Source organism: Gekko japonicus, unplaced genomic scaffold (genome assembly GCF_001447785.1).
Source record: "Gekko japonicus isolate JY-2015 unplaced genomic scaffold, Gekko_japonicus_V1.1 scaffold1267, whole genome shotgun sequence".
NCBI lineage: Eukaryota > Metazoa > Chordata > Lepidosauria > Squamata > Gekkonidae > Gekko > Gekko japonicus.
Window position 1 is genome coordinate 71958 of NW_015165275.1, and position 24242 is coordinate 96199.

Sequence of the window (24242 nt, forward strand, 5' to 3'; positions counted from 1 at the left end):
GGCTCTTCAGCTTGGAACAGAGATGAGCACCGCATCCCTAGAGTCGGATTCAACTGGCTTTCGAGCAAGGGAAACCTTTACCTAAATAACCTTTGCCTAATTAAATTGATGATGTGCAGCGTCTCTGCCACAGGCCTACATAACTTCTTAATCCAAACAGACGTTTCAGTTGGCACAAACGTGACATGTGCTGCTTATTTAAACAGTTCATTGTTTATTTAAATGCTACATTAAATTAAATTAATATTAAATGACCTGAGCAGCTGTAGTTCCCCCCCCCTTAGAAAAAGCATCAAAATTAAACAAATGCTATATTTTTTTTTCTTGCAATACAGAAAGAAAGCAGTTCAGATGTCATACTTTTTAAAAAAAAAATCCTACCCTTTCTTCTAGGAGCTCATGTTAGCATACATGCTTTCAGTTTTCTTTTTTCTTTTTTGGGGGTATTTTTTTTGTGTGTGTGTGCATGCTTGAAAGCTTGGAAGTCATGGACCGATTTCACACAAGAGCTGTGCCACAGGCGCGCCTCCCTTTGCCCCACTTCTATTGGTCAATTTCCCACCCGAAGCCGCACGGCTGCATTTTGACTCGCGGCTTTGCCCGATTTTACCTCAAAAAACAGGATCACGAAACCGCGGGGAAAATCGGGCGAAGCCGTGGGTCAAAATGTGGCCGTGCGGCTTCAAGTGGGAAATTGACCGATAGAAGCAGGGCAAAGGGAGGCGCGACCGCGGCGCAGCTCTTGTGTGAAATCGGTCACAGGGGCTTCTGGTGATCCCTAATGGGGTTTGGATGTTTCCGAGAGGTGGCTTGATTGCTTGTCTCTGTGGCCCAAACCCTGGTATTCCTTGGAGGCCTCCCAAATACTTGCCAGGGTTTAGCTTCTGAGATCTGATGAGATTGGGCTTGCCTGCGCTATCCAGGTCAGGGCCCTGCTTTCAGTTTTCCTCATTCTGACCTCACAACAACCCTATGAGGTAGGGCGGACTGAAAGAGAATGGCTGACCCAAGGCCACTCAAGGAGCTTCATGGCTGAGGATGATTTATGCCTGGGCCTCCCCTAGGGCTGCCAGCTCTGGGCTGGGAAATTCCTGGAGATTTGGGGGGGTGCAGCCTGGGGAGGGCGGGGTTTGGGAAGGGGATGGACCTCAGCAAGGTATAATGCCGTAGAGTCTGCCCTCCAAAGCAGCCATTTTCTCCAGGGGAACTGACCTTGGTCATCTGGAGATCAACTGTAATAGCAGGAGATGGTGCTTGGGTGAGAACGTCTAGGTGCCACCTGGGAATTGGCAACCCTAGCCCCAGTCCTGCTGCAGCCACCCAAGAAAGGACCCAGCTGTGCTAAAGCAGGCCATGCATGAAGAGCATTAGTGGGGAGTCTACTTTTCAACCGATAGTGTGAAACCAAAGTGTGCACCAATCCTGATCCCAGCCCTGCCGAGATCCCTGCCGAACCTGAGACTGCTCCAGAGTTGCTTTTCTCTCTCCTAGTTCTTCACACAGTCTCTTTTGTGTTCCTTTTCCAGGCCTTTCCTGCCCCCGTAATTCTCACTACGAGCTCTGTGGAAACGGGTGCCCCACCACCTGCCACGGCCTTTCAGCTCCCGACGGGTGTCAGACCTCCTGCAAAGAAGGCTGCTACTGCAACGCCGGCTTTGTGCTGAGCGGAGATCAGTGCGTCCCCATCGGGGAGTGCGGCTGCATGCATCAGGGCAGGTACCACAAGAAGGGCGACGCTTTCTTCCCCAGCCCCTCCTGCCGGGAGAGGTGCCGCTGCGTGGACAACGGAGCCGTGGAGTGCCAGAGAGTCTCCTGTGGGGACAACGAGGAGTGCGGGGTGCGGGGCGGCATCCAGGGCTGCCACCCCATTGGCTGCGGCAAATGCAGCGTGTCCGGAGGATCCCACTACCTGACGTTTGATAGAGAGACAATCATCTTCCCAGGCTCTTGTGCTTACACCTTGGCCAAAGTCTGCAGCCAAGATCCTGGCCTTGAACAGTTTTCTGTGGTGGTGGAGAACGAGAGTTCCGGTGCCGGCAAAGGGAGGACCAAGGAAGTCGTGGTCACCATTCGTGGCTACACCATCAGCCTTGCAAAGGGAATGAATGGGAAGGTTCAGGTGGGTCCCCTTTTCTGTTTTTACAATAGTAATAATAATTGTATGGCATTGTGTATAGAACACCCAGGAGAGCCTAAGATTGTCTGGCAACCTGAAGTTCTAGCTCTTTAGTGTTCGGCACCACTAGGTGGTGAGCTATACTTGGTTTTTTAAGGCAAGAGATGTTTCAGAGGTGGTTGGCCATTGCCTGCTTCTGAGTCACGACCCTGGCATTCCTTGGAGGTTGCCCTTCTAAATACTAGTCAAGGCCGACCTTGCTTAGCTTCCGAGATCTGACTTTTCCTCTGAACCCCCTCCCCACATTTCTTCTTCAGCAGTGCTTCGCTTCCTCCAAGTGCACACAGACCCTGCCTACAAACAGAGGGAAGTCCAGTGACACCTTTAATAGTATGAGATTTTGTGAGTCGGAGCTCACTTCCTTGGGTGTAAAGAAAGAAAGAAAATAATTCCCCTCATTTTTTGGCAGAAAATAACAGAAGAGAAGTGGGGGAGATAGGTGGGACCTGGAGATCTCCTGGAATTACAGTTGATCCCCAGATGACAGAGATCAGGTACCCTGAAGAATATGGCTGCTTTGGAGGGTAGATTGCATATTATACCTCCACTGAAGTCCCTCCCCTCCCCAAGTTTCACTCCCAAATCTCCGGGACCTTCCCACCCCAGAGTTAGCAACCCTAGCCTAGACAGAGGACATCTGCCGCCTTTGTTTCGCTCACTCATGCTTCCATGTCAGAGGTGAAGTTGTCAGTCTTCAGGTCGCCCCAGGGTTGCCAGCCTCCAGGCGGTGGCTGGAGATTTCCTGGGATTACAACTGATCTCCAGGTGTCAGAGATCAGTTCCCCTGGAGAAAATGGCCGCTCTGGAGGGTGGACTCTATGGCATTAGACCCTGCTGAGGTCCCGCCCCTCCCCAAACCCCGCCCTCCTCAAGCTCCACCCCCAAATCCCCAGGTATTTCCCAACCCAGAGGTGGCTCACAGATCTTCCCCCTCTTCTGTTGGCACAGGTGGATGGAGAGATCTTTGCTCTGCCGCTGGTGATAGGGAGGAGAAACGTTTGGGTGAATCAAGAAGGGAAGAATATCGTGATCCAGACCAATTTTGGCCTGAAGGTCCTCTACGATCCCTCCTATTACGTTCTGGTGTCCATTCCCAGCACGTACCAAGGACATATGTGCGGCTTGTGTGGCAACTTCAACGGTGACAAGACTGACGAATTCCGACTGTCCAATGAGAAAACGACCCAGAATGTGACTGAATTTGGGGTGTCCTGGAAGGTTCCTGTCCAGAACGCCGCTTGTTCGGACGGCTGCAGGCAGAGTTGCCCCGACTGCTCCTCGATCAAGACGAGCCCATTCCGGGAGGAGAGCTCTTGTGGCCTGATCGTAGCTAAATCGGGCCCTTTCCGAGATTGCCACCCTGTAGTGAGGGCTGCGAGCTATTTTGACCTCTGCCTGTACAGCATGTGTGCGGCCGGTGGGGCAAAAGAAATCCTCTGCCAGAGCCTTCAGGCTTACGTGACCGTGTGCCAAGCAGCAGGAGTGAAGATCGAGGCGTGGAGGACACCTTCCTTCTGCCGTAAGTGAAAAAATCGGTCAGAGATTTCTGGCTTTGGGGCGTGGGGTTGTCAGCCTCAGGGTGAGGCCTAGAGTTCTCCTGGAATGTCAGTTGGTCTCCGGACTACAGAGATCAGTACCCTCAAGGTAATGGCAGAGTCAGAGGGTTGAGTCTAGGTGGGGTTGCCAGGTCCTTTTCTTCTGCCAGCAGGGGGTGGGAGGGAGCCTCCTGGGAGTGGGAGAGGGGAGGGATGACATTGTTCCATGCGACATGTCCGGTGTGATGATGTCTTGCGGAAGTGACGTCATCATGCTGGGGGCGTCATACAGTGACGGTCTGGTATTTTGGGCAAAATATTGAGTTTTACCCAAAATACCAGACCGTCACCACCCAAAATCCTCTGTGTGATGATGTCACTTCCATGTGATGTCATCATGCCGGGACGTCATGCCGAGCCATGGCTGTTGGGGGCGGGGCTTCACCCTGCTGGCCAGTGGTGGGCTGGAGCCCGTGAAATCAGGGGATCCTTCGCTCCCACCTGGGGGCTGGCAACCCTAAGTCTAGGAGAAACAGATTATGGTGTATTCAATCTGACCGAAGTATGTATGTGAACTCTGTCATTGAAACACCATGTGAAGCTTTCATCCTGGGCTAGGATCCTAATCCCTCCCTTGTAATTGGTAGCCCAGGAAGAACCGACCAATCACCAACAGCCAGTTCCAAGAGCGGGAACTATTGTGATTGGACCTTATCTATGCAACCTCATAGGTTGATATTGTATAATAGGGCGTGTGGCTACATTAGCCGGGAGAGTTTAAAAGTAGAACCGCTTCAAGTTAAAAGCTGTTCTGGCTATTCATGTCGATCTGTTTGGAGTTGAGTTACGAGTCGCTGAATAAAGCTGATCTTTTGCTGAAATCACTCTCTGACTCTTTGTCAAGTAACTGACTTAACACAGATGTCCTAGTGGTTGTAGATGGTAGATGCTGTAGGACTTCTGTTTCTTCTACGGAAGCTCTGTCCCCTTCCCATACTCTTCCGTCTGAAGGCACTGCCCCCAAACTTCCAGGAATTTCCTGAATTGGAGTTGCCAGCCTTAACTGGGTGCCAAATCTTTCCCTTTGCACTATAAAGGGAGTTGGAGGGGGGATGAATGGATTGTTCACAACCTACCATCTCTGCAACTGACTTGGCATCATCCTTGAATGAAAGAGAATCCAGCAACTCTGCTGTAGGGAGACCAGGTCTCCTGCTATAGTGGGGAAACTCTCAAACCCCCACCTCCAGCTGCCTGCTGCGGCCTAGTGCATCAGCTGGAGAAAACGGAGGGGGGTTGCTGCTGTGGCGAATGATATTACAACCAATGCTCCCTCTAAGCTGTGGAGCCCTGTGAGCAAAAATTCTACTTTGTGAGCTACTGGCATTAAAGTTGTGAGCGAGCGATTTGTCTACTGCATAAATTAGTTTGCTCTGAAGCCATCCTTCCTGAGCTAAGACATTAATGTGTGAGCCAGAGACTAAAAAACTGTGAGCCAGCTCACACTAACTCAGCTTAGAGGGAACACTGATTACAACATCGCTTCCAGTCACATAGCCAGAGTGATGACATGGATCATGGCAACACTCTAGCAATCCCCCGAATCTCCATGGATTTATCACTGAGATTTCGAGGATTGCTACAGTGTCGTGGTGACGGGTGGCGTGGTGGGACTGGAAGTGACCTGTGGCGTCATGCAATGCCTAGCCCTGCCACAAAAGCTTCCAGGGGTTGCCAGGCTCAGCTTCCAAGCCTGTTGGCAGCCTTAACTTTTTGTTTCCCTTCTGTCTCCAGCTTTCTCCTGCCCAGCCAACAGCCACTATGAGTCCTGCACCAGGTCCTGTGATCTCACCTGCGCTGGCCTGTCTGCCGCTCCATCCCTGTGTACCAAGAAATGCTTTGAAGGCTGCCAGTGTGACGTCGGCTACGTGTCTGATGGGGGAACATGTGCACCCATGGAGAGGTGTGGCTGCATGCATAATGGGCACTACATCCAGGTGGGTTTCAGGTCTGGTGTGTCTGGTCTGTGCATGCAGCAGAATGTGATGGTAGAGTCTTGGGCCAGCGGAGTAGGTTGCAGCACTTCAGACTGTCTGGGGGGGGGGGAGTACTGCTTTGGAACACGCCTTTCTTGCTGGGAAATAGCTAGCACACCTGGGAGAGCCGGCATGGTGTAGTGGTTAGAATGTTAGACTACGATCTGGGAGACCCAAGTTCGAATCCGTGCTCTGCCATGGAAGCTGGCTGGGTGACCTTGGGCCTGTCAGTTTCTCTCTCAGCTGCAGCGCTCTTTTTGTAGAAAAAGCCCAGCAGGAACTCATTAGCATATTAGGCCACACCCCAATAGCATGGCAGATTAGCATATTAGGCCACACCCCCATGTTACCAGAAGTGTGGTCATTCGGCCACACCCACCTTTTGCTTCTTATTCTGTTGACCTAGTTTGTTGTCAAAACCCAAGGCCTTTTTTTGTAGCAGGAACTCCTTTGCATGTTAGGCCACACACCCCCTAATGTAGCCAATCCTAATGTGTTTCTGCTGTTGGGTGTGTGTGGCCTGTTATGCTAATGGGTTCCTGCTGGGCGTGGCCAACTCAGGAGCCAGCCGGAACTCCATTCCTGTGCGTTCCTGCCCCAGCTGAATCTACCTCACAGGGGTGTTCCGGGAATAAAATGGAGAAGGGAATGATGTAAGCCGCCTTGGGTTTGGGGAGAGAGGTGGGGTATAAATGAATTGAATAATAATAATATTCATTATTATTTTGTTCATTTGTAGCCTGCCTTTCTCCCCAGTGGGGACCCAACCAAGCTTACATCGTTCTCCTCTCCTCCATTTTATCCTCACAACAACCCTGTGAGGTAGGTTAGGCTGAGAAAGAGAGAGAGTGAGAGAGAGTGACAGGCCCAAAGTTACCCAGTAAGCTTCCATAGTAGAGTAGGGATTGGAACCAGGGTAGGGTTGCCAACCTCCAGGTGGTGGCTGGAGATCTCCTATTACAACTGATCTCTAGTTGAAAGAGATCAGTTTACCTGGAGAAAATGGCTGCTTTGGAAGTTCGACTCTACAGCATTTAAAGCAATAATAGCTCTCGAATAAAAACTGTTTTTTAATCTGTTTGTCCTTGTTTTAATTGTCCTATATCTTCTACCCGAAGGCAGCAGTTCAAACAGGGAGTGTTCAGGGTGTGACAAATCCTGCAGAATGTTCTTTGCTTTTTTCAAGCATCGAGAACTATACAATTCCTCCAGGAATTTGGAAGTTCGACTCTATGGCATTATGCCTCAAACCCCGTCCTCCTCAGGCTCCACCCCCCAAATATCCAGGTATTTCCCAAACCAGAGCTGCCAACCCTAAACCAGGGTCTCTCAGATCCTAGTTTAAGTGGTATGCCAGACTGGCTCTCTAAATATTCTAACTCTAGGAGCTTCCCCGAGGTAGCTGTGTTAGTCTGTTGCTGCAAAATAGTCCAAGAGTTCAAATAGCACCTTTAAGACTAACAAATAGCACCTTTAAGACTAACCTTTAAGACTAAGACTAACTGAGTGGTGGGTGACACACACTTCTGGTGATGTCAGGGGGTGTGGCCTCATGACACACTTCCGGTGATGTCAGGGTGTGTGGCATATGCTAATGAGTTATGCTAATGAGTTCCCCTAGCTCTTTTTCTACAAAACGACCCCTGGCTTCTTTGATTCTTTCATTTCCCTAACTGGGGGGAAAAATTACGCCTAACGATTTGCTCAAGTTGTCATTTCAAGAAAGAAACACTTCTGGATTTGGTTAGGTGACAATGCCCCCTTAGAAACCTAGAATCTAAGTTTGAAAAGTTGGGGTTTTCTGCGGAGGGAGATTTCTATTTTCATGAACTAAGTCTTTAAAAAAAATTGTTTGACTTGAGACTGGTGCGATTCATGAACTCGTTTGTCTGGGAATCTCCCCGCAGGCTGAAGAAAGCCTCGTCTCCAGGGACTGCTCAGAGAAATGTACCTGCCATGCCTCAGGCCAGCTCACCTGTGCGAAGCTCAGCTGCAAGGCTGGGGAGACCTGCACCCTTAAGAACGGCGTGCGCGGATGTGTGAGGCAGGAGGCCCAGTGTACGCTCGCCGTAGGAGGCCAGCTCACCTCCTTCGATGGCGCCTCGGGGGAAATGCTCTACGCGGGGGCCTACGAAGTGGCATCTCTCTGTAACAGTGCAGACCTTTCCTGGTTCCGGGTGATCGTGGATGTGAAATCTTGCAGAGACAGCGAGGGGATGGCCGGTGTGGCCATCTACGTCTTCTTCCGAGAGACCTTTATTGCCATCAACAAGAACAAGGAGGCTTGGGTAAGGGAACCTGTTTTACCATATGGGTCACTGCAGACGGAGCCTGTGATACAGCCAGGGGGAGCATGCGCAAAACCATTGGATGCATTGCTTACTGCTTTTCAGAATGGGCTGGAGTCGGCTGTAACCTCCTGTTGAAGAGAGACACTAAAGTACTTTCCAAAGCTGTTGAATTCTTTATCATACGAGCACGGGAGACAGCAAAAGCAGAATCTCTTGTGTGTGTGTGTGTGTGTGTGTGTGTGTGTGTGTGTGGGCCTCTCCTAAGTACATTTACAGTCCTCCAGATATGGTTGCCAACCCCCAGGTGATGGCTGGAGATTTCCCACTATTACAACTGAACTGATCACCTGGAGAAAATGGCCACCTTAGAAGGTGGGCTCTATGGCATGAAGGCCCTCCCCTCCCCAAACCCCGCCCTCCTCAGGCTCCACCCCCCAAAACCTCCAGGTACTTCCCAACCCAGAGCTGGCAACCCTACACCCAGATAAGCACACACAACTAGAACTTAAACATGGAATTTTTCACGTGAAACTGACTTCTTAGTACCTTTTTTTCCTGCACCTGGTCATGGCTTGATCCAGTTAATTCTGGTTTCAAGTCCCCACCTAGCCTACAGGACTTCACCATTCTCATATGTCTTCACTCTGGTGAATTTTTTACTTCCGCCCCCCAGTATGAGCATAGATTTGGGTTTGGGTTTTGACCTTGGAGTTCTGGGTGAACAAATCTTTTGACCTGGGCAGAGGTATATTGTACCAGAATCTGCAAATTCCCTGTGCAGGGGTGTACATAGGTAATGGCCCTTCAGCAGAAGTAATCCCCTAGTCTGTCATTTCAGTAGAGAATGAGCAGATCACATGCACAAGGGCGAGGAGCAAGGGAGAATTTTTGAAAGGCTTGGCTTGCACTCGGTAATTGGGGCTAATACTGGAAACCGGTGAGGGGAAGGAGAGATATACCTGCCCTGGATGGCCCAGAGTGGCCTGATCTTGGGAGACTTCAGAAGCTAAGTAGGGTCAGCTCTGGTTATTCCTTGGACCACCAAGGAGCTCTGGTTATTCCTTGGACCACCAAGGAGGCGTGGGGCGGCTACGCAGAGGTAGGCAATGGCAAACCACTTCTGTTAATCTCTTGCCTTGAAAACTGTACAGTGACTTGATGGCGCTTTCCACCACTGTGTACAATTAACTTGTTTTATAGTACATGATTTCAAGCAGTATGAAGAAGGGGTATAAGACCCAGTTTGCTGTAGTGGGTTAAATGTGTGGACTCTAATCTGGGAGAACTGGGTTTGATTCCCCACTCGTCCACTCGCAGCTGGTGGATGACCTTGGGCAAGCCATAGTTCTGTCAGAGGTATTCTTGAAAAAGAGCAGTTTCTGTCAGAGCTCTCTCAGCCCCACCTACCTCACAGGGTGTCTGTTGTGGGGAGGGGACGGGAAAGGAGTTTGTAAGCTGCTCTGAGACTCCGAGTGAAGGCTGGAGTATAAATCCAATCTCCTCCTCTTCCTCTTCCTCTTCCTCTGCTTCTTCTTCCTCCTCCTCCTAACAAATGAAGGCCAACTGAGAAACATGGCTGCCAATACTGCACATTGTTGTAATGATAGAATCAGCCGCTATACTTGTTTTCTTGATGCCAGTCTTCACTGCAAGTCCACAATGAAATCTCTTACCGCCTGGAGTTCTTTTCTGCCTCACAGACACTAATGTGGACTTGGAATCCTTAAGCCTCCATAGAAACAAAAAGAAAGTCCACCTTGATCGTAACAGGTGGTTCCAAGTTTGTTAGCGTGGATTCGTGAAGTGGTTCTGAGAAGGTCTCCTGCTCCCTCCCTCCCTGTGTGTTCCAGGTGAACGGACGTCCAGTGCAGCTCCCGGTGACTGTCTCCGAAGCTGTATCCATCCGCCTGTCTGAGGATGTTGTTACAATCAGTCAAGGCACAGCTCTTCAGGTCCTCTTCGGCCTCAGAGGGGAAGTGACCGTGAAGGCCAAGGCGAGCCTGGAAGGCAAGCTGTGCGCATCCTGTGGAAATTTCAACGGGGACAGTGACGATGACCTGAGGCTACCCAATGGGAAAATTGTGGGGAACATTGCCGAGGTGATTGATGCCTGGAAAGCTGGAGACTTCTGTGGCTGGTGAGTGATTTGGCAGCAGTCCTGAAGCTTCAGTCTGTCCCGCCTAGCTATTTTTGGAGCGATACATTAGAGGACGTGCTAAAGCTGCATTATAAATGCAAAGCAATAGAAACAACTCATTTATCTTCCAAGGGTTCTTGTCCCAAAGAAGTCTGGGAACTGTAGTTTTGTGAGATCCCACAATCCTTGCCAGAAATATTTCCCACGATTCCTTGGGTATGAGCCACTGGCAGAACAGCTATGAAACTGCCTTAAATGTATAATGGCAGATAGGAATACCTGACGATCTGGTTCTCTTGGGAAAAGGGTAGACTTGACAACTGGATCCTTGCAGTTTGAAAGTGAAAGCTGACAGGTCCTTTCCTCATCCCGATGCTTGCTTCTGAGGGATGACCTATGTGCGATGTTGGGGAATTTGAGACTGTATTCTCAGATGTTCTCATTCCAAAACACAACTGTATAAGATATGGATTAGGGGGGCCGTGGTTCTGCTCAGTTAACTCCGCACCTTGTGCTACTTCCCTGATCAAAAATGCTCACCCCAGGCGGCCTTACAGTCAGAATGGGGGGGGGGGGAGAGGTACCCATACGGAGTCTGTCTTTTTTCTATACTGAGCCTCAAAGCAGCCCGGTGCAGGGGAGATTTCTGGTTAGGAAAATGGGGTGGGGGCAACACATTAACCTCCCTTTGCCTGCTGTGCTACAGCCCTAAACCTACCTGTACCCCTTCCCTCCAGCTGCTTTCTGCTTGTCTGGAGATCCAGGCACAGATCCCAGAGTCACGAGGAGTTTGGAGTAGGCCGGCCAGCCTCCAGATGGGGCCTGGAGGTCTTCTGGGATCACGACTGATCTCCAGACAACAGAGACCAGCCCCCCTGAAGGAAGCAGATGCTTCGGAGGGTGGACTCTCTATGGCATTCTACCCCCCGCTGAGGTCTCTCTCCTCCCCAAACCCCACCCTCCCCGAGCCACACCCCCGGATCTCCAAGAACATCAGAACCTGGAGTTGGCGACCCTAGTTTGGTCTCTTTCATTGTTGTTGCGGCTGTGCTGCTGTTCTTGTTGTTATTATTATTAATTCAATGTCTATCCCGCCTGTTTCCCACAAGCAAGTCTTTGATCTCAGAGCATCAGAGATCTCTACCCAAAAGCATTTACATCTTTAAGTGAGAGCAGAGAGAGCATAAAATCCCCCCTGTGCTCCTCTGCGGGCATGAAAAAGGGTTCCTGGAGTGGTTTCCCTCCAGTTTAGCCATATTGGGCTATCTAGAAATTGCCTTCTAGAGCAACTGCTGCTTGGATTTCACAGAGACCCTCTAATGGTCCGTTTCTCAGACTTTGTTCTCACATCTGTTTGCGAGCTCTTTTATTATCTGTATGCTAATCTGCTGCTATCCACAGGTCTTCACCAACTGCGTTAATCCAAACTTAGCTATTCTTATTGCTCAGTTACTTATGTGTCTTGACTCTAATTAGCCCTTCCTGGGAACTCACCCTGCCCCCCACCTATAGGTAATGCTTAAGGAAGTCTGTTTCAGTATATCTGAAGAAGCGTCCACGCGCTCTGGACTCTAACTTTGTTCTGTTTCTCTGCCAGTGAGTAATAACCGCAAGTAACCGTGGAACCGGCGCCTCCAGCGACGTCCGCGACCATCAATCACAGCCACTTCCCAGGATATAGCTTTGCACCTACACAGCCTCAACACTCTGCTGTACAAACAAAGCATGTTATGCAATGCAATCATGTGATAAATGTCAATAAAAGAATCTACGGATTTGGAAATGTTACAGCTGTTCCGGAGTCCCTTGGCCTGCAGCATTTGCGATTCTTCCTCCTGAAATCAGGCTTTATCAAAAGAAGTGGGATTGTCTTTCAAAAGCCCCCTAGGAGACAGGATTTCCTCTCAGTCAATTGTTATGGCACACAGTTTAGTACCATATAGCAAGCTGTCTCATTGTAAAAGCTGGAGAAGGATTGCGGCTCGGAGGCCGAGCATCTGCTCAGTGCGCAGGCGGTCCCAAGTTCAATCCCATTGCTTCCAGTTAAGGAACAGGCAGAAGGTGATGTGAAAGACCTCACTCTGAGACTCTGGAATGATGCTGCCTGTCTTGAGTAGACAGTCATGACCTTGAGGGACCAGTGGACTGACCCAGCAGAGAGCAGCTTCATATGTTCATGTCTCAGAGCTTGGACGGAAATCTTACTCAGGGAAGAGCCTTCAATATAGGAACGTGCTCTGTACCAAATAAGAGCATTGGATGCAGTGTTCCCTCTAAGCTGAGTTAGCGTGAGCTAGCTCACAGTTTTTTAGCCTCCAGCTCACACATTTTTCGTCTTAGCTCAGGAAGGATGGCTCCCAAACAAACTAATTTATCTCAGCAGCCAAATCGCTCACTCATAACTTCAATGCCAGTAGCTCGCAAAGTAGAATTTTTGTGCACAAGCCTCCACAGCTTAGAGGGAGCATTGATTGGATGACTGAATACATCGTTGTCCACCCTGACTGGTACTCCAGGGACTCAGGCGGAGCTTCCTGATATCTGCTGTCCTTTAACTGGAAGGGGCAGGGATTGAACCAGCGGCCTTCCATATGCCAAGCAGGAGCTTTACCCCTGAACCGCAGCCTATCCCAGCTTGATGGCTCTATAGAAAATGGGGCAGGGGAGAAGACCATAGAGGAGATACTACATACAGATCAATGTGCTCCAAACTAGAGCAGGCATTTGCGTCTATCTGCACAGAGAAGGGGAGAGGGGAAGGCACTGGCGCTTCTATAATTCCTGGATGGCTTAAGGTTCCCCCTCAGAAAGCAACATCCAAACAACCCAGTTCTGTCTCTTGAACAAGAAAGCAGCAGAGGGGAAGTCGATTGTTCCTTGCTGAGCATACACAGGGGATGCTGCTAAAAATAAGAACATAAGAAGAGCCCTGCTGGATCAGACCAATGGTCCATCTAGTCCAGCATTTTGTCCGACATCGTGGCCAACCTCTGGATGGCCAGCAACCAGGCATAGAGGTTTCCCCTGATGTTGCCTCCTGGCACTGGGACTCAGAGCCTTAGTGCCTCTGAATGTGGAGGTCCCCCTCAGTCCCCGTGGCTAGTAGCCATTGATAGACTTATCCTCCATCAATCTATCTCATCCCCTTCTACAGCTGTTTATTCCTGTGGCCATCATGACATCCTCGGGCAGCGAATTCCACATTTTAATCACTGCCCGTGTCAACTTCCTCCCTCCCCAGTAATATTTAGGAGCATAAAGCCAGGGCGATTTCGCACTAGAGCTGCCTCACGGCGCAGCCGCCATTTGCCACGACACAAATATGTCAATTTCACACCCGAAGCTGCGGGGCTGCATTTTGACTCGTGGCTTCACCCGATTTCCTCCGCAGTTTCGTGATCCTGGTTTTTGAGGATCATGAAACTGCGGAGGAAATCGGGCGAAGCCGCCGGTCAAATGCAGCCCCGCAGCCTCGGGTGTGAAATTGACAAATAGTGTCGGGGCAAACGGTGGCTGCGCCGCGAGGCAGCTCTAGTGCGAAATCGCCCCTAGAGTCTCCATATCCAAATACCAAGCATTTCCCCCTCCCAGCAGCCCATGAGGTCATGGAATGAGATGAGGGGGAAACAATGGAGGTCTGATAAATGTGGAATTCAGGACCAGTGTTCCCTCTAAGCTGAGTTAGTGTGAGCTAGCTCACAGTTTTTTAACTGACTCAGACATTTTTGTCTTAGCTCAGGAAGGAGGGCTCCAGAGCAAACTAGTTTATGCAGTAGCCAAATCGCTCGCTCACAAGTTTAATGCCAGTAGCTCACAAAGTAGAATTTTTGCTCATGAGACTCCACGGCTTAGAGGGAACATTGTTCGGGACGCCATTTAACCTGACTGTGGGAGATCTGTGACTGACAAGCACCCTCCTAAACATAATTAATCCATCTAAGCCCATTTGGTGGATTTAGAAGGGTGTAACGCTGTTTAGGATTGCACTGCACTGCAATCCTATGTTTAAAAAACATAACAACAAACAAACATAGGAAGGTCTGATCTAGATTAGAGCCACAGCATGGGGGAGGGACAGGAAACCCTTTCCTCCTGCTCTGTATCTATATCTGTGGGGAGGGGCTGTGGCTCAGTGGCAGAGCATCTGCTTGGCATGCAGAAGGTCTCAAGTCCAGTTCCTGGTGTCTCCAGTTAAAGGATCTGGCAGTAGGTGATGCGAAAGACCTCTGCCTGCGACCCCGGAGAGCTGCTGCCAGACTGGGTAGAAAATACTGACACTGATGGACCAAAAAGGGTCTGATTTAGTAAGAGGCAGCTTCATGGATCCATGTGTTTCCCCTGTGCGGAGAATGGCACCTGGGGAAGAGAGACTGGGAAAAGAGCACACAGGGAAAGGGTGAAACCCTCTCCTCGCACCCCAAGTGGCAAAAATGTAGGTGGCCCTGTTCACATCACTCGAGCTTCCATCCTCAGACGCCCGCTTCCAAACCAACTTGTGTTGTGAAAGACAGGGACCCATCCCGAGCAGACATCTGATCCCGACAACAGACTCAATCCACACCCAAACGATTTTGAGGGATGTCTCACACTGCATACACCTTGCCCCGGGGCAGGCCAGCAAAGGAGTTCACACAAAACATCGGAGGGTTTTCACAGAGCTTCCTTCTTCATTCTTAAGTCTGCTGACATTTACAATTGCTGGTTAGAGCGCAATGCCTTTCTACATTTTTATTGTGGAACATGCTGCAATTTACAAGGCAGCAAGGGAAGGAGATCCCCTTCAAAATTCTCAAATCATTGGGGCATGCTCAATAGAAATGACATCAAAGGAGGCTTGCTGGGTCAGACCCAGTGTCCGTCTACCCCCAGGCACACTGACACCCAAGGGGGCCAGCGAGATGGTGGAGGGCACCTTTCAAGCAGGAAATGCAGGTGATAACCATCCCTGCTGTTTGTCCATTGCATCTGGTACACACAGGTACACTGCCTCTGAACATGGAAGTCCCATTCTTAGGAATAATCGCTTATAACCATTGATAGATCCACCCTATTAATTTGGCACAGGGCCGTATTTTGACATGATGGTGCATTCCTTCACGTTCCTGGCTGTGGCCTAATTTATTTTTACCAAGTGTAGCCTCCGAAGGTGCTTGTGAGGTCCAACAGGTGGTTCCATACGGCTTTTCAGAAATGACTACGAGAAAGAAAAAAATGGGTGTGTTAGGACAGAGCTGTTATTTGAGCCTGTTTTCTGCACATCCTACCATTTTTACAGGGGGAGCTGAAATCAAGCACGTTCTTCCCAAAAGCTCCCCTGAGCTCTATTCCTGGACCATCGCGCCACCATGTGGAAGAATCTGGCTGCGATAGCCCAGGAGTTTCAGGAGTTTCAGCAGATGGCGCTGCTACTTTCTGAATAACCAGTTGCCTTGCGAGAGAGTCGAGTTTTGTTCTATTGCAAGAGGGATGGAAGCGGTTTGTGCCTTTTAATTCTAGTTAGAAAGGCGATCTTACAGCTAATATTTTATGTTAACGATAGGCTGTTTTGGAGGTCATTAATTTATAGAGTTGCATTAAATTAGAAGCGACTTGATGGCACTGAAAACATGCACACACAATTTCATGTATCTACTTGTGCGGAAAGAATTCTATATTGGGGAGGAAAAACCCAGCATGAATTCTGTCAAATTACTGCAATCCGTCAGCAGAATAAAGATCAATCGGCATCTGATCTTTTGGCTATTTTATGCGATTGCGAAAGCAAGCAAGCACAGCGCTGAAGGACATCATGGAAATTCCTTGGGGGATTTATTAGGATATCGGAGGTCAGAAAGGGCACAAGGCTAGCGGGTTGGAGGGCACTAAGGGCAAGCGCAACTGGGATGAAACCAGGTTTTAAAAAAGCGAGCCAGTGTTCCCTTTAAGCTGAGTTAGTGTGAGCTAGCTCGCAGTTTTTAGCCTCCGGCTCACACATTTTTGTCTTAGCTCAGGAAGGATGGCTCCAGAGCGAACTAATTTATGCAGGAGCCAAATCTCTCACTCACAACTTTAATGCCAGTAGCTCACAAAGTAGAATTTTTGCTCACAAGACTCCACAGCTTAGAGGGAGCATTGAAAGTGATGCCGGCTTTTTCCCAGGCAGAGGAACCAGAGCAAGTTATGCTAGAAAATTCGGGAAAATGTTCTTACACAGAGAAGAGTGACATTCCCTAAGGGGCAGTAGCAAGCAGGGGAAAAGTTTAATTATCTTCTTAAAACAGTATAGTCCTGTATCTAGCTCCAAAAAATGAATTTCAAGTGACAGCTGGAGGAACGAGCAGGCATGCTTAGTTATTCAGCTAGCAAGATTAGTTCTGCCTACTGAGCATTTTTTTTGGAAGCAAGCAGGGGAAAAGTTTAATTATCTTGTCTTAAAACAGTATAGTCCTGTATCTGTATGCTAGCTCCAAAAAATGAATTTCAAGTGACGGCTGGAGGAACGAGCAGGCGTGCTTAGTTATTCAGCTAGCGAGATTAGTTCTGCCTACTGAGCGTTTTTTTTGTAGGCAGAGTACTTTTCTGACATCTTCATCTTGTTCCAGAAAGGGGAGCTCTTCTAAGATGTACGGGGAAATTTCATGCAGGAAGTTTACCAGTGTTGGCAATACAGGAGCTATGTTTGGGGGGAGAGATTTGTATGCCCAATGGGGCATAAGTGTGGCAAGTACAAAGCAGGAGAGGGAAGCTAGTGAAAGTCCCAGGGAGGCCTTAATGCACATGTGAACCTGAGGATAAAGGATGAGAAGAATATGTGAGGAAGATACAAAATATCTGACTCTGCCTGCCAGAACAGAAACATGGCCACCGCCCAGCGAACACTACAGCTGAAGAGATCAGGCTTGTTTATTGCCCTTAATTTTTGCAAGTGCAGCTCAATATCTCTGATCCCGTGCATAACGAAGATTTATTTTCATTTCATATCAAGGGCTGTATGCTGAGCACATGCTGAACAGCTCCCCCTATCTGAGGTTTACAGACATGGTTGCCTCTATAGGTTGTAAGTGTACAGACCGAGGTTAATAGGCTTGAACAAGGGAACCCTTTTAAGTTGGCGACTGTGCAAACAGGCCGCAAAACCGTATGCACCACTAGTATAGGAGATATGTCTTGCGAAGTCTGAATGTGATGAGCTCTCAAGTTTACACATGATCAAGTTTGATGCAGGATCAAGGAGGCTGCAGCCTATGACTGTGGAGCCAAATGTAGCTCTTTAAAAAAAGAAAGTGAGATCGTCAAGATGTATTGGAAGGGCAGGTGGGATGCCAGAATACCCAGTATGCGAAGGGAATGGCAGGAAATATTATTTGGGGACTAAATGCATTCTAAGAGGTGCTGTATGGAAAGGGGAATGGGAGAAAGAATATTGCCAGGAATCCAGATGTGAATAATTCACGGATTCATTCCACTGCACAATCATGCAGGGTTCTCCTGTGTATATTTATGACTTCTTGTGAAATCTCACAAACAAACAGTGTTTGGGCTGCGGAAACAGGATTCTTAAGCCATATGTCATTTCTCAATAATGTTAACTTGTCTAATTTCAATTAGGCAAATGGGCTTTCCAGTACTTTTGTGGATCTCTTTGCTCTGATTGTTAATCTGATGCCATAGTGTGCATGCACGCTTTGTAGTGGCACAAGCATATATAGTAAAGATAAAGGTTCCCTTGCTCGAAAGCCAGTCGAATCCAACTCTAGAAGAAGAAGAGAAGAGATTGGATTTATACCCCGCCCTTCACTTGGAGTCTCAGAGCGGCTTACAAACTCCTTTCCCTTCCCCTCCCCACAACAGACACCCTGTGAGGTGGGTGGTGCTGAGAGAACTCTGACACAAACTGCTCTTTCAGGAACAGCTGTGCCAGAGCTTGTGACAGACCCAAGGTCACATCAGCAGGTGCAAGTGGAGGAGTGGGGAATCAAACCCGGTTCTCCTATACTAGACTCTGCACACTTAACCACTATACCAAACTAGCTCTAGGGTTGCAGTGCTCAGGGGTCATTTCGGGGGGGAACGCGGGGGATCACAGTTCCCCCGGGTGAGGTGCGGGGGGGGGCACACGAAGAAGCCCCGCCCCCTGCTTCCGGCCACTCTGCTTCCAGCCCTCATTCAGCCAGGAGGAGGCAGGAGAAGAGGGAGGGTAAGTTGCTTCCTCCCCACCTCTCCCCACCCCTGCCTGCCTGGGGCCAGGGAGGACCTTGGCGGGGCTTCCTCGCACTCCCGCCAGCCTTGCAGGTCCACTGCCGGGCTCCTGATGTCAGGGGGTGTGGCATATGCTAATGAGTTATGCTAATGAGTTCCCCTAGCTCTTTTTCTATGAAATGACCCCTGGCGGTGCTCATCTCCATTTCAAAGCCAAAGAGCCAGCACTGTCTGAAGACGTTTCCAATAGGCCAAAAAAGGCTCTTTCTGGCTCTAGCATCTGGTCCAAAGTTTAACATTTTCTATTGGTCTCTATCACTTTGACAAGTTAGCAACCCGCTAAGGCCCCCAATCAACTTCTGCCACATTAAGCATCTTTATGATTGCAAGTGTTGAGGTGGGGCTGGAGTTCTCTTGGAATTACAAGGGATCTCCAGACTACGGAGCTCCGTTCCTCTGAAGACTATGGCCCATTCCGCAGCTAGCATTTGCTCCGTTTTTTTTACCAAACCCACATTGGAACAGAAAAAGATGCGGCTCAAAACCCTATTCAAATACCCTGGCCCAACACCATACTGACTGCAGAGTAACACCTGAACGGCCATAAAACGTCCATAAATCCATGCAGATGGGCACCATAAAACCGAGAGATTAAAGGACATGAAACTGCCATGCAGTGTGGAGGCTGCCATAAAATCTGGAAATCAATCAAAGTGAAAGTGGCATGCAATGTAGAGGGGAATTTCTGTTCCAATGTGGGTTTGGTAAAACAGCAGAGCGAATGCTGGATGCAGAATGGGCCTATGGCAGCTTCTGTTCCTCTGAACAATATGACATCACATGCTCCCTCCCCTCACCAAATTCCACCCACTCCAGGATTTGCCCCAAAACCTCCCAAGAATTTTCCAGCCTGGAGCTAGCTGGGCCTTTGGCATATATTTTCTCCAAACTGACACAGAAAACGTTTGTTCTGAGACGTCAGATAATTACAATGTTGTGAGAGATTCTTTCGAAGGAATATGCATTGAAAGCCTTATCACAGAGTTTAGAATTCACAGTGATCTTGCAGAAATCTAGTACTATGCTTGAAAAATCTTTTGTAGAAATCTCACTAGGTATTTATATTCAGATGAAATTGTGCAGCCACCCCAAATCCCTGCTCTGATATGCCGAAACCACATGATTTTGCAGACAACTTGGGAATCCTGGCTGCGGTGGCTCAGTGGTTAAGACACTGAACTGCAGACCAGAAGGTTGGTAGTTCAGCAGTTCAAGACCCAAGTGCCGCGTGATGCAGTGAGCCCCCGTCTCTGGTTCCAGCTCCTGCCAACCTAGCAGTTCGAAAGCAAGAAATTGCAAGTAGATAAATAGGTACCGCTTCGGTGGGAAGGTAACAGCGTTCCGTGCACCTCGGCATCTAGTCAAGCCAGCCACATGACCACGGAAACATCTTTGGACAGTGCTGGCTCTTTGGCTTGGAAACGGAGATGAGCACTGCAACTCTAGAGTCGGATTCGACTGGCTTTCGAGCAAAGGAAACCTTTACCTTGGGAATCCTGCCATTGTTAATGTATGGATCTCCCGGAAATGCTTTTAGGTGCTTGCCCAATTCCTTAGTGTGACATCTGCTGCCTTGGGAGCTGAATCACTCCATATGCCCCCCTGAGCTCACTGCAGAGAAGCTGAGTACAATATGGTGTCAGAAGTGGGATCAATGTAAAGCTACAGCTACATATGATGCAGTGAGCATCCTTGCAATGGGAATTATTCCAGAGGTTGCCCTTATGATGGAAACCATGTCAGGATAGGCTCTTATAAAAACTGTAGCAATGTGGGGAATTACTTACCAATCTTAAGAAGTATCTGACTTTCCAGTTGTTAATAACTGTGAAGGTAAGCATAGAAGAGAGAACGTAAGAACATAAGAGACGCCAATGTTGGATCAGGCCAAAGGCCCATCTAGTCCAACACTCTGTTACACAGTGGCCAAAAATACCAGGTGCCACCAGGAGGTCCACCAGTGGGGCCAGGACATTAGAAGCCCTCCCACTGTTGACCCCCCCCCCCAAGCACCAAGAAGACAGAGCATCACTTGCCCCAGAGTCCCTATCTATACCTTGTGGCTAATAGCCACTGATGGACCTCTGCTCCATATGCTTATCTAATTCCCTTTTGAAGCCGTCCATGCTTGTAGCCGCCACCACTTCCTGTGGCAGTGAATTCCATGTGTAAAGGACATGAAACATGGGGTAGACCATCAAGGGGTTATTCGGCAGCCCAATGCCTTTATCACCCTCTTCTCCACAAATGCTGTAGCTGAACCTCTGTATTGTCCCGTCCCCCCCCCCCAGTATGAAGTTGGGGGAAGAGAAAAGTTGTTGGTAGTTGCTTAATGCTAGCAGAAAGTGGCTGCAACTGCTTCTTGTTCAGCAAGAAAGGCTAGTGAGTTTGGGGGAGAGGCCAGGGATCAGTGGTATGGCATCTGCTTTGCACGCAGAAGGTCTCGGGTTCAATCCCCCCTCATCTCCAGTTAAAGGGACCTGCTAGTAGTAGTTGATGTGAAAGACCTTGATCTGAGATCTTGGAGAGCTGACTGGAAACATCTTCACTACTCACCACTCTGAGAAGTCTCTGGCCTTCCAGGCGTCCATGACCTCCGCGACATCACCTGCGATCTGACCACTGGGTAGCCTGAAGTCGTCTGAGATGTCTCCGTTGAAGTTCCCACAAGGAGCACACATCTTTCCTGACAGGCTGTCACTGACTCTCACCGATACTTTGCCGTTGGGACTGAAAGAGATGTGCATCCTGGGCCTCTGGTGGATGACAATGGTGTCTTGAGACTGGGTGATGGACACGGCTTCAGAGACGTTCAGCGGGGGCTGCACTAGAAGCCCATTGACCTGAAAGGCGAGGAAAGCAGCATGAAGCAGAGTAAGACCGAGGGCCAGCTGTCCACCATCTGCTTCCCGCTTCCCAGAGAAGAAGGAGAGAAGCCAGAGAGGCACTGGGTGATTCTGCATTGGCTTTTCCCTCTGTTGTTTTACGAAACCCACCGCTGGAACAGAGATTCCCCTCTGCATTGCATGCTGCTGTCGCTTTCTTTGATCATTGGATTTTATGGTACCCTCTACACCACGTGCCGCTTTCGCTTTCTTTGATCATCAGGTTTTATGGTACCTTCCTCATAGCTTTATGGCCAGTCAGGGGTGACTTTGCAGTCAGTATGGCATTGCCTCGAGGTATATGCATGTGGTTTTGAGCTGCACTTTTTCCTCTCAGTTGAGAAAATGTAGAGCAAATGCTAGATGCAGAATCGCCCACTGGGCAATGCTGTGCTGACTGTGAAGTTACCCCCGAATGGCCATAAATCTGTGCAGAAGGTACCATGAAACCCAATGATCAAAGAAAGTGAACGTGGCATGCAGTGTAGAGGGTACCGTAAAATCTGATGATCAAAGAAAATGAACGCAGCGTGCAATGCAGAGGGGTATTTCTGTTCAACATGGGTTTGGTAAAACAACGGAGGGAAAAGCCAATGCAGAATCAATCAATCATTAGCTTACTGGTTGCTGTAGAATAGCTCATGCGTTCCCTAGGAGAGCAAGAAAGAGCTCATGAAAAGATCTGCTGTAGGCTTATTTATTTTAGCTATTATTTCACAAGATTTTTCTCTCTGCTGTGTAGCATGGAGCTTCATTTTTAATGCTCTCCCTAGCTCATGTTCTGTTTTCTGGTCTTCTTCCAGGTCTGCTTCTAGGACAGAACAAAAATTGGTAACATGCTGGGGAGGGGGGGTGCAGCTTGAGATATTTTTCTTTGCTCAGCTCTCATTAAAGAAAAGGTTGGTGACCTCTGCTCTAGGACAATTAGGGGACTGAGTGGTTGCGGCACAATAGTGACTGAAAATGAGACAGCTACTGGCTAAGGTGTGTACACACTTAAGAGGGTTGGATCAAAGAGGTGGGTTCACATAAGATGTTGCTTGGGGCAGGGATCTGACATGCTGATTGTTCAAGAGTAGTGCCATTTGGATGCAAGAATGCAGGTTGGAATAAGACTGCTCATGATTATGGCTCCAGATTGGTAGGCCATGGTGGGGTTGTGGGGGACAGAAGGGCACCATTGGTAAAGAATTGGTTCCAGAAAATATGGCGTCCTGTGCTTAAATATAAAATCATTGCTGCTATTCAAACATGTTTAAGTAGGGGAAAAGGTATTCATTTATTTGGTGACAGTCAGCAGGATTTGGAATCTGAAAATATATGAGTGCAACATACAATAACACGCCGTGTCTGTTTTATATGTTTGGCTTTTAAAAGGCTGGTTTTATTTTTTTGGAAGGAAATAAATAAGGATGGGCATGAACTGGGAAGATGTGGTTTGGTTTGTGATTCGTGGCGTGCCCAGTTTGCCAACCAGAAGGACGCCGATACCCGAAGCCGCTAGAGGAAGCCAGAAAAACAACAAGCCCTGGGTGCTGGTAGGCAGACATCACCCATCAACAATGTGGCCCTAGTTAGGGAATTTGGAATATGTATGTAAACCGCTCAGAGACCTGCCAAAAAAGGTTAGAGCGGTATATAAATTGAATGTAGAAATAAATAAATAAACAAACCATGAGCCGTCACAAACTTTTAGCCACCAAATGATCCAGTTCAGTTTGTGAGGTTCATGACAAGGGCTTTAGAACACCCCCCCCCGGTGTGCTAGAGACATCAAACTCACAGGGGATCTCTGGCTGTCTTTCCTCTACCAGCCCTCCAAGTTTGGTGAGGATTGGATTCCCAGGGTCCAAGTTATGGCCTCCCCAAAGAAGGTGACCCCAGGAATATGCTTTCTGGGGAAATAACAGATGCAGGTTTAGGAGGTTCAGGAGTGTATAGAATGGACCCTGGGCAAGCTACAGACACCAGACTCGTGTGGGACCTCCCGCTGATGCTCCTCTACGTGCCTTCTAAGTAGTGTGCAGATTGGACTGAGGGGGTCTGAGTTATGGCCCCCCAAAGAATATGCCCCCAAGAAAGTGCTTTTGGAGGAAATGTCAGGTGTAGGTTCAAAAGTGCAAGCTATACATGCAGAGGTCATTTCGGGGGGATCGCGGGGGATCGCAGTTCCCCCGGGTGAGGTGCAGGGGGCGGGGCACATGACGAAGCCCCGCCCCCTGCTTCCGGCCGCCCCGCTTCCGGCCCTCATTCAGCCAGGAGGAGGCAGGAGAAGAGGGAGGGTAAGTTGCTTCCTCCCCGCCTCTCCCCACCCCTGCCTGCCTGGGGCCAGGGAGGGCCTTGGTGGGGCTTCCTTGCACTCCCGCTGGCCTTGCAGGTCCACCACCAGGCCCCTGATGTCAGGGGGTGTGGCATATGCTAATGAGTTATGCTAATGAGTTCCCCTAGCTCTTTTTCTACGAAATGACCCCTGTATACACGGGTGTTTTCAAGGCTGAAGAATTCTGCTTCCCCTGTTGCTCTGAAGTTGCTTTGTTGCTTTGAAGTTTGGCAAATTTGGCAAATTTGAAGTTTGGCAAATTTGGGAATATATCAATTCATTAACTGCCACAAATTGCTCGAAAGTTTGTGGAAAGTTTGTGCTGGTTGACCAGCCACGAACTCCAGTTCGTGAACCACGAACCAGCCAAAATTCATCATGAACTTTAGTTCATGAGCTGGTTCATGCCCATCCCTAGAAATAAGAACATAAGAAGAACCCTTATGGATCAGACCAGTGGTCCATCTAGTCCAGCATCCTTTCCCAGACAGTGGACAACCAGTTTCCCTGGAAGTCCAAAAACAGGGCATAGAGGCCAAGGCCTTCCCCAATGGCACTGATGTTAAGAGGTTGACTGCCTCTGAATGTGGAGGTTCCCCTCAGTCACCATAGCTTGAGACCACT

General features: G+C 49.0%; 3 protein-coding genes across 3 annotated transcripts in view; 2 read left to right on the top strand and 1 right to left on the bottom strand.

Annotated features, from left to right (window-relative positions):
* Positions 1-3703, top strand: part of LOC107109581 (IgGFc-binding protein-like) — a 65919-nt gene extending 62216 nt beyond the window's left edge. The window contains exons 17-18 of the mRNA XM_015410246.1: positions 1527-2119; positions 3125-3703. Coding sequence (XP_015265732.1) covers positions 1527-2119; positions 3125-3703 — 1172 coding nt within the window. The remainder of the gene's footprint in view (positions 1-1526; positions 2120-3124) is intronic.
* A 241-nt stretch (positions 3704-3944) lies between these two features.
* On the top strand, positions 3945-8230 carry LOC107109582 (IgGFc-binding protein-like). The gene is made up of 3 exons (XM_015410247.1): positions 3945-4008; positions 5506-5708; positions 7655-8230. The coding sequence occupies exons 1-3, from the start codon at positions 3945-3947 to the stop codon at positions 8171-8173; spliced, it is 786 nt and encodes a 261-aa protein (XP_015265733.1). The 3' UTR covers positions 8174-8230.
* A 6595-nt stretch (positions 8231-14825) lies between these two features.
* The window catches only part of LOC107109583 (IgGFc-binding protein-like), a 35932-nt gene continuing 26515 nt past the window's right edge, over positions 14826-24242 (bottom strand). Inside the window, exons 12-14 of the mRNA XM_015410248.1 lie at positions 20970-21256; positions 20201-20238; positions 14826-15369 (exon numbers count right to left, since the gene is read on the bottom strand). Coding sequence (XP_015265734.1) covers positions 20232-20238; positions 20970-21256 — 294 coding nt within the window. The 3' untranslated portion in view covers positions 14826-15369; positions 20201-20231. The remainder of the gene's footprint in view (positions 15370-20200; positions 20239-20969; positions 21257-24242) is intronic.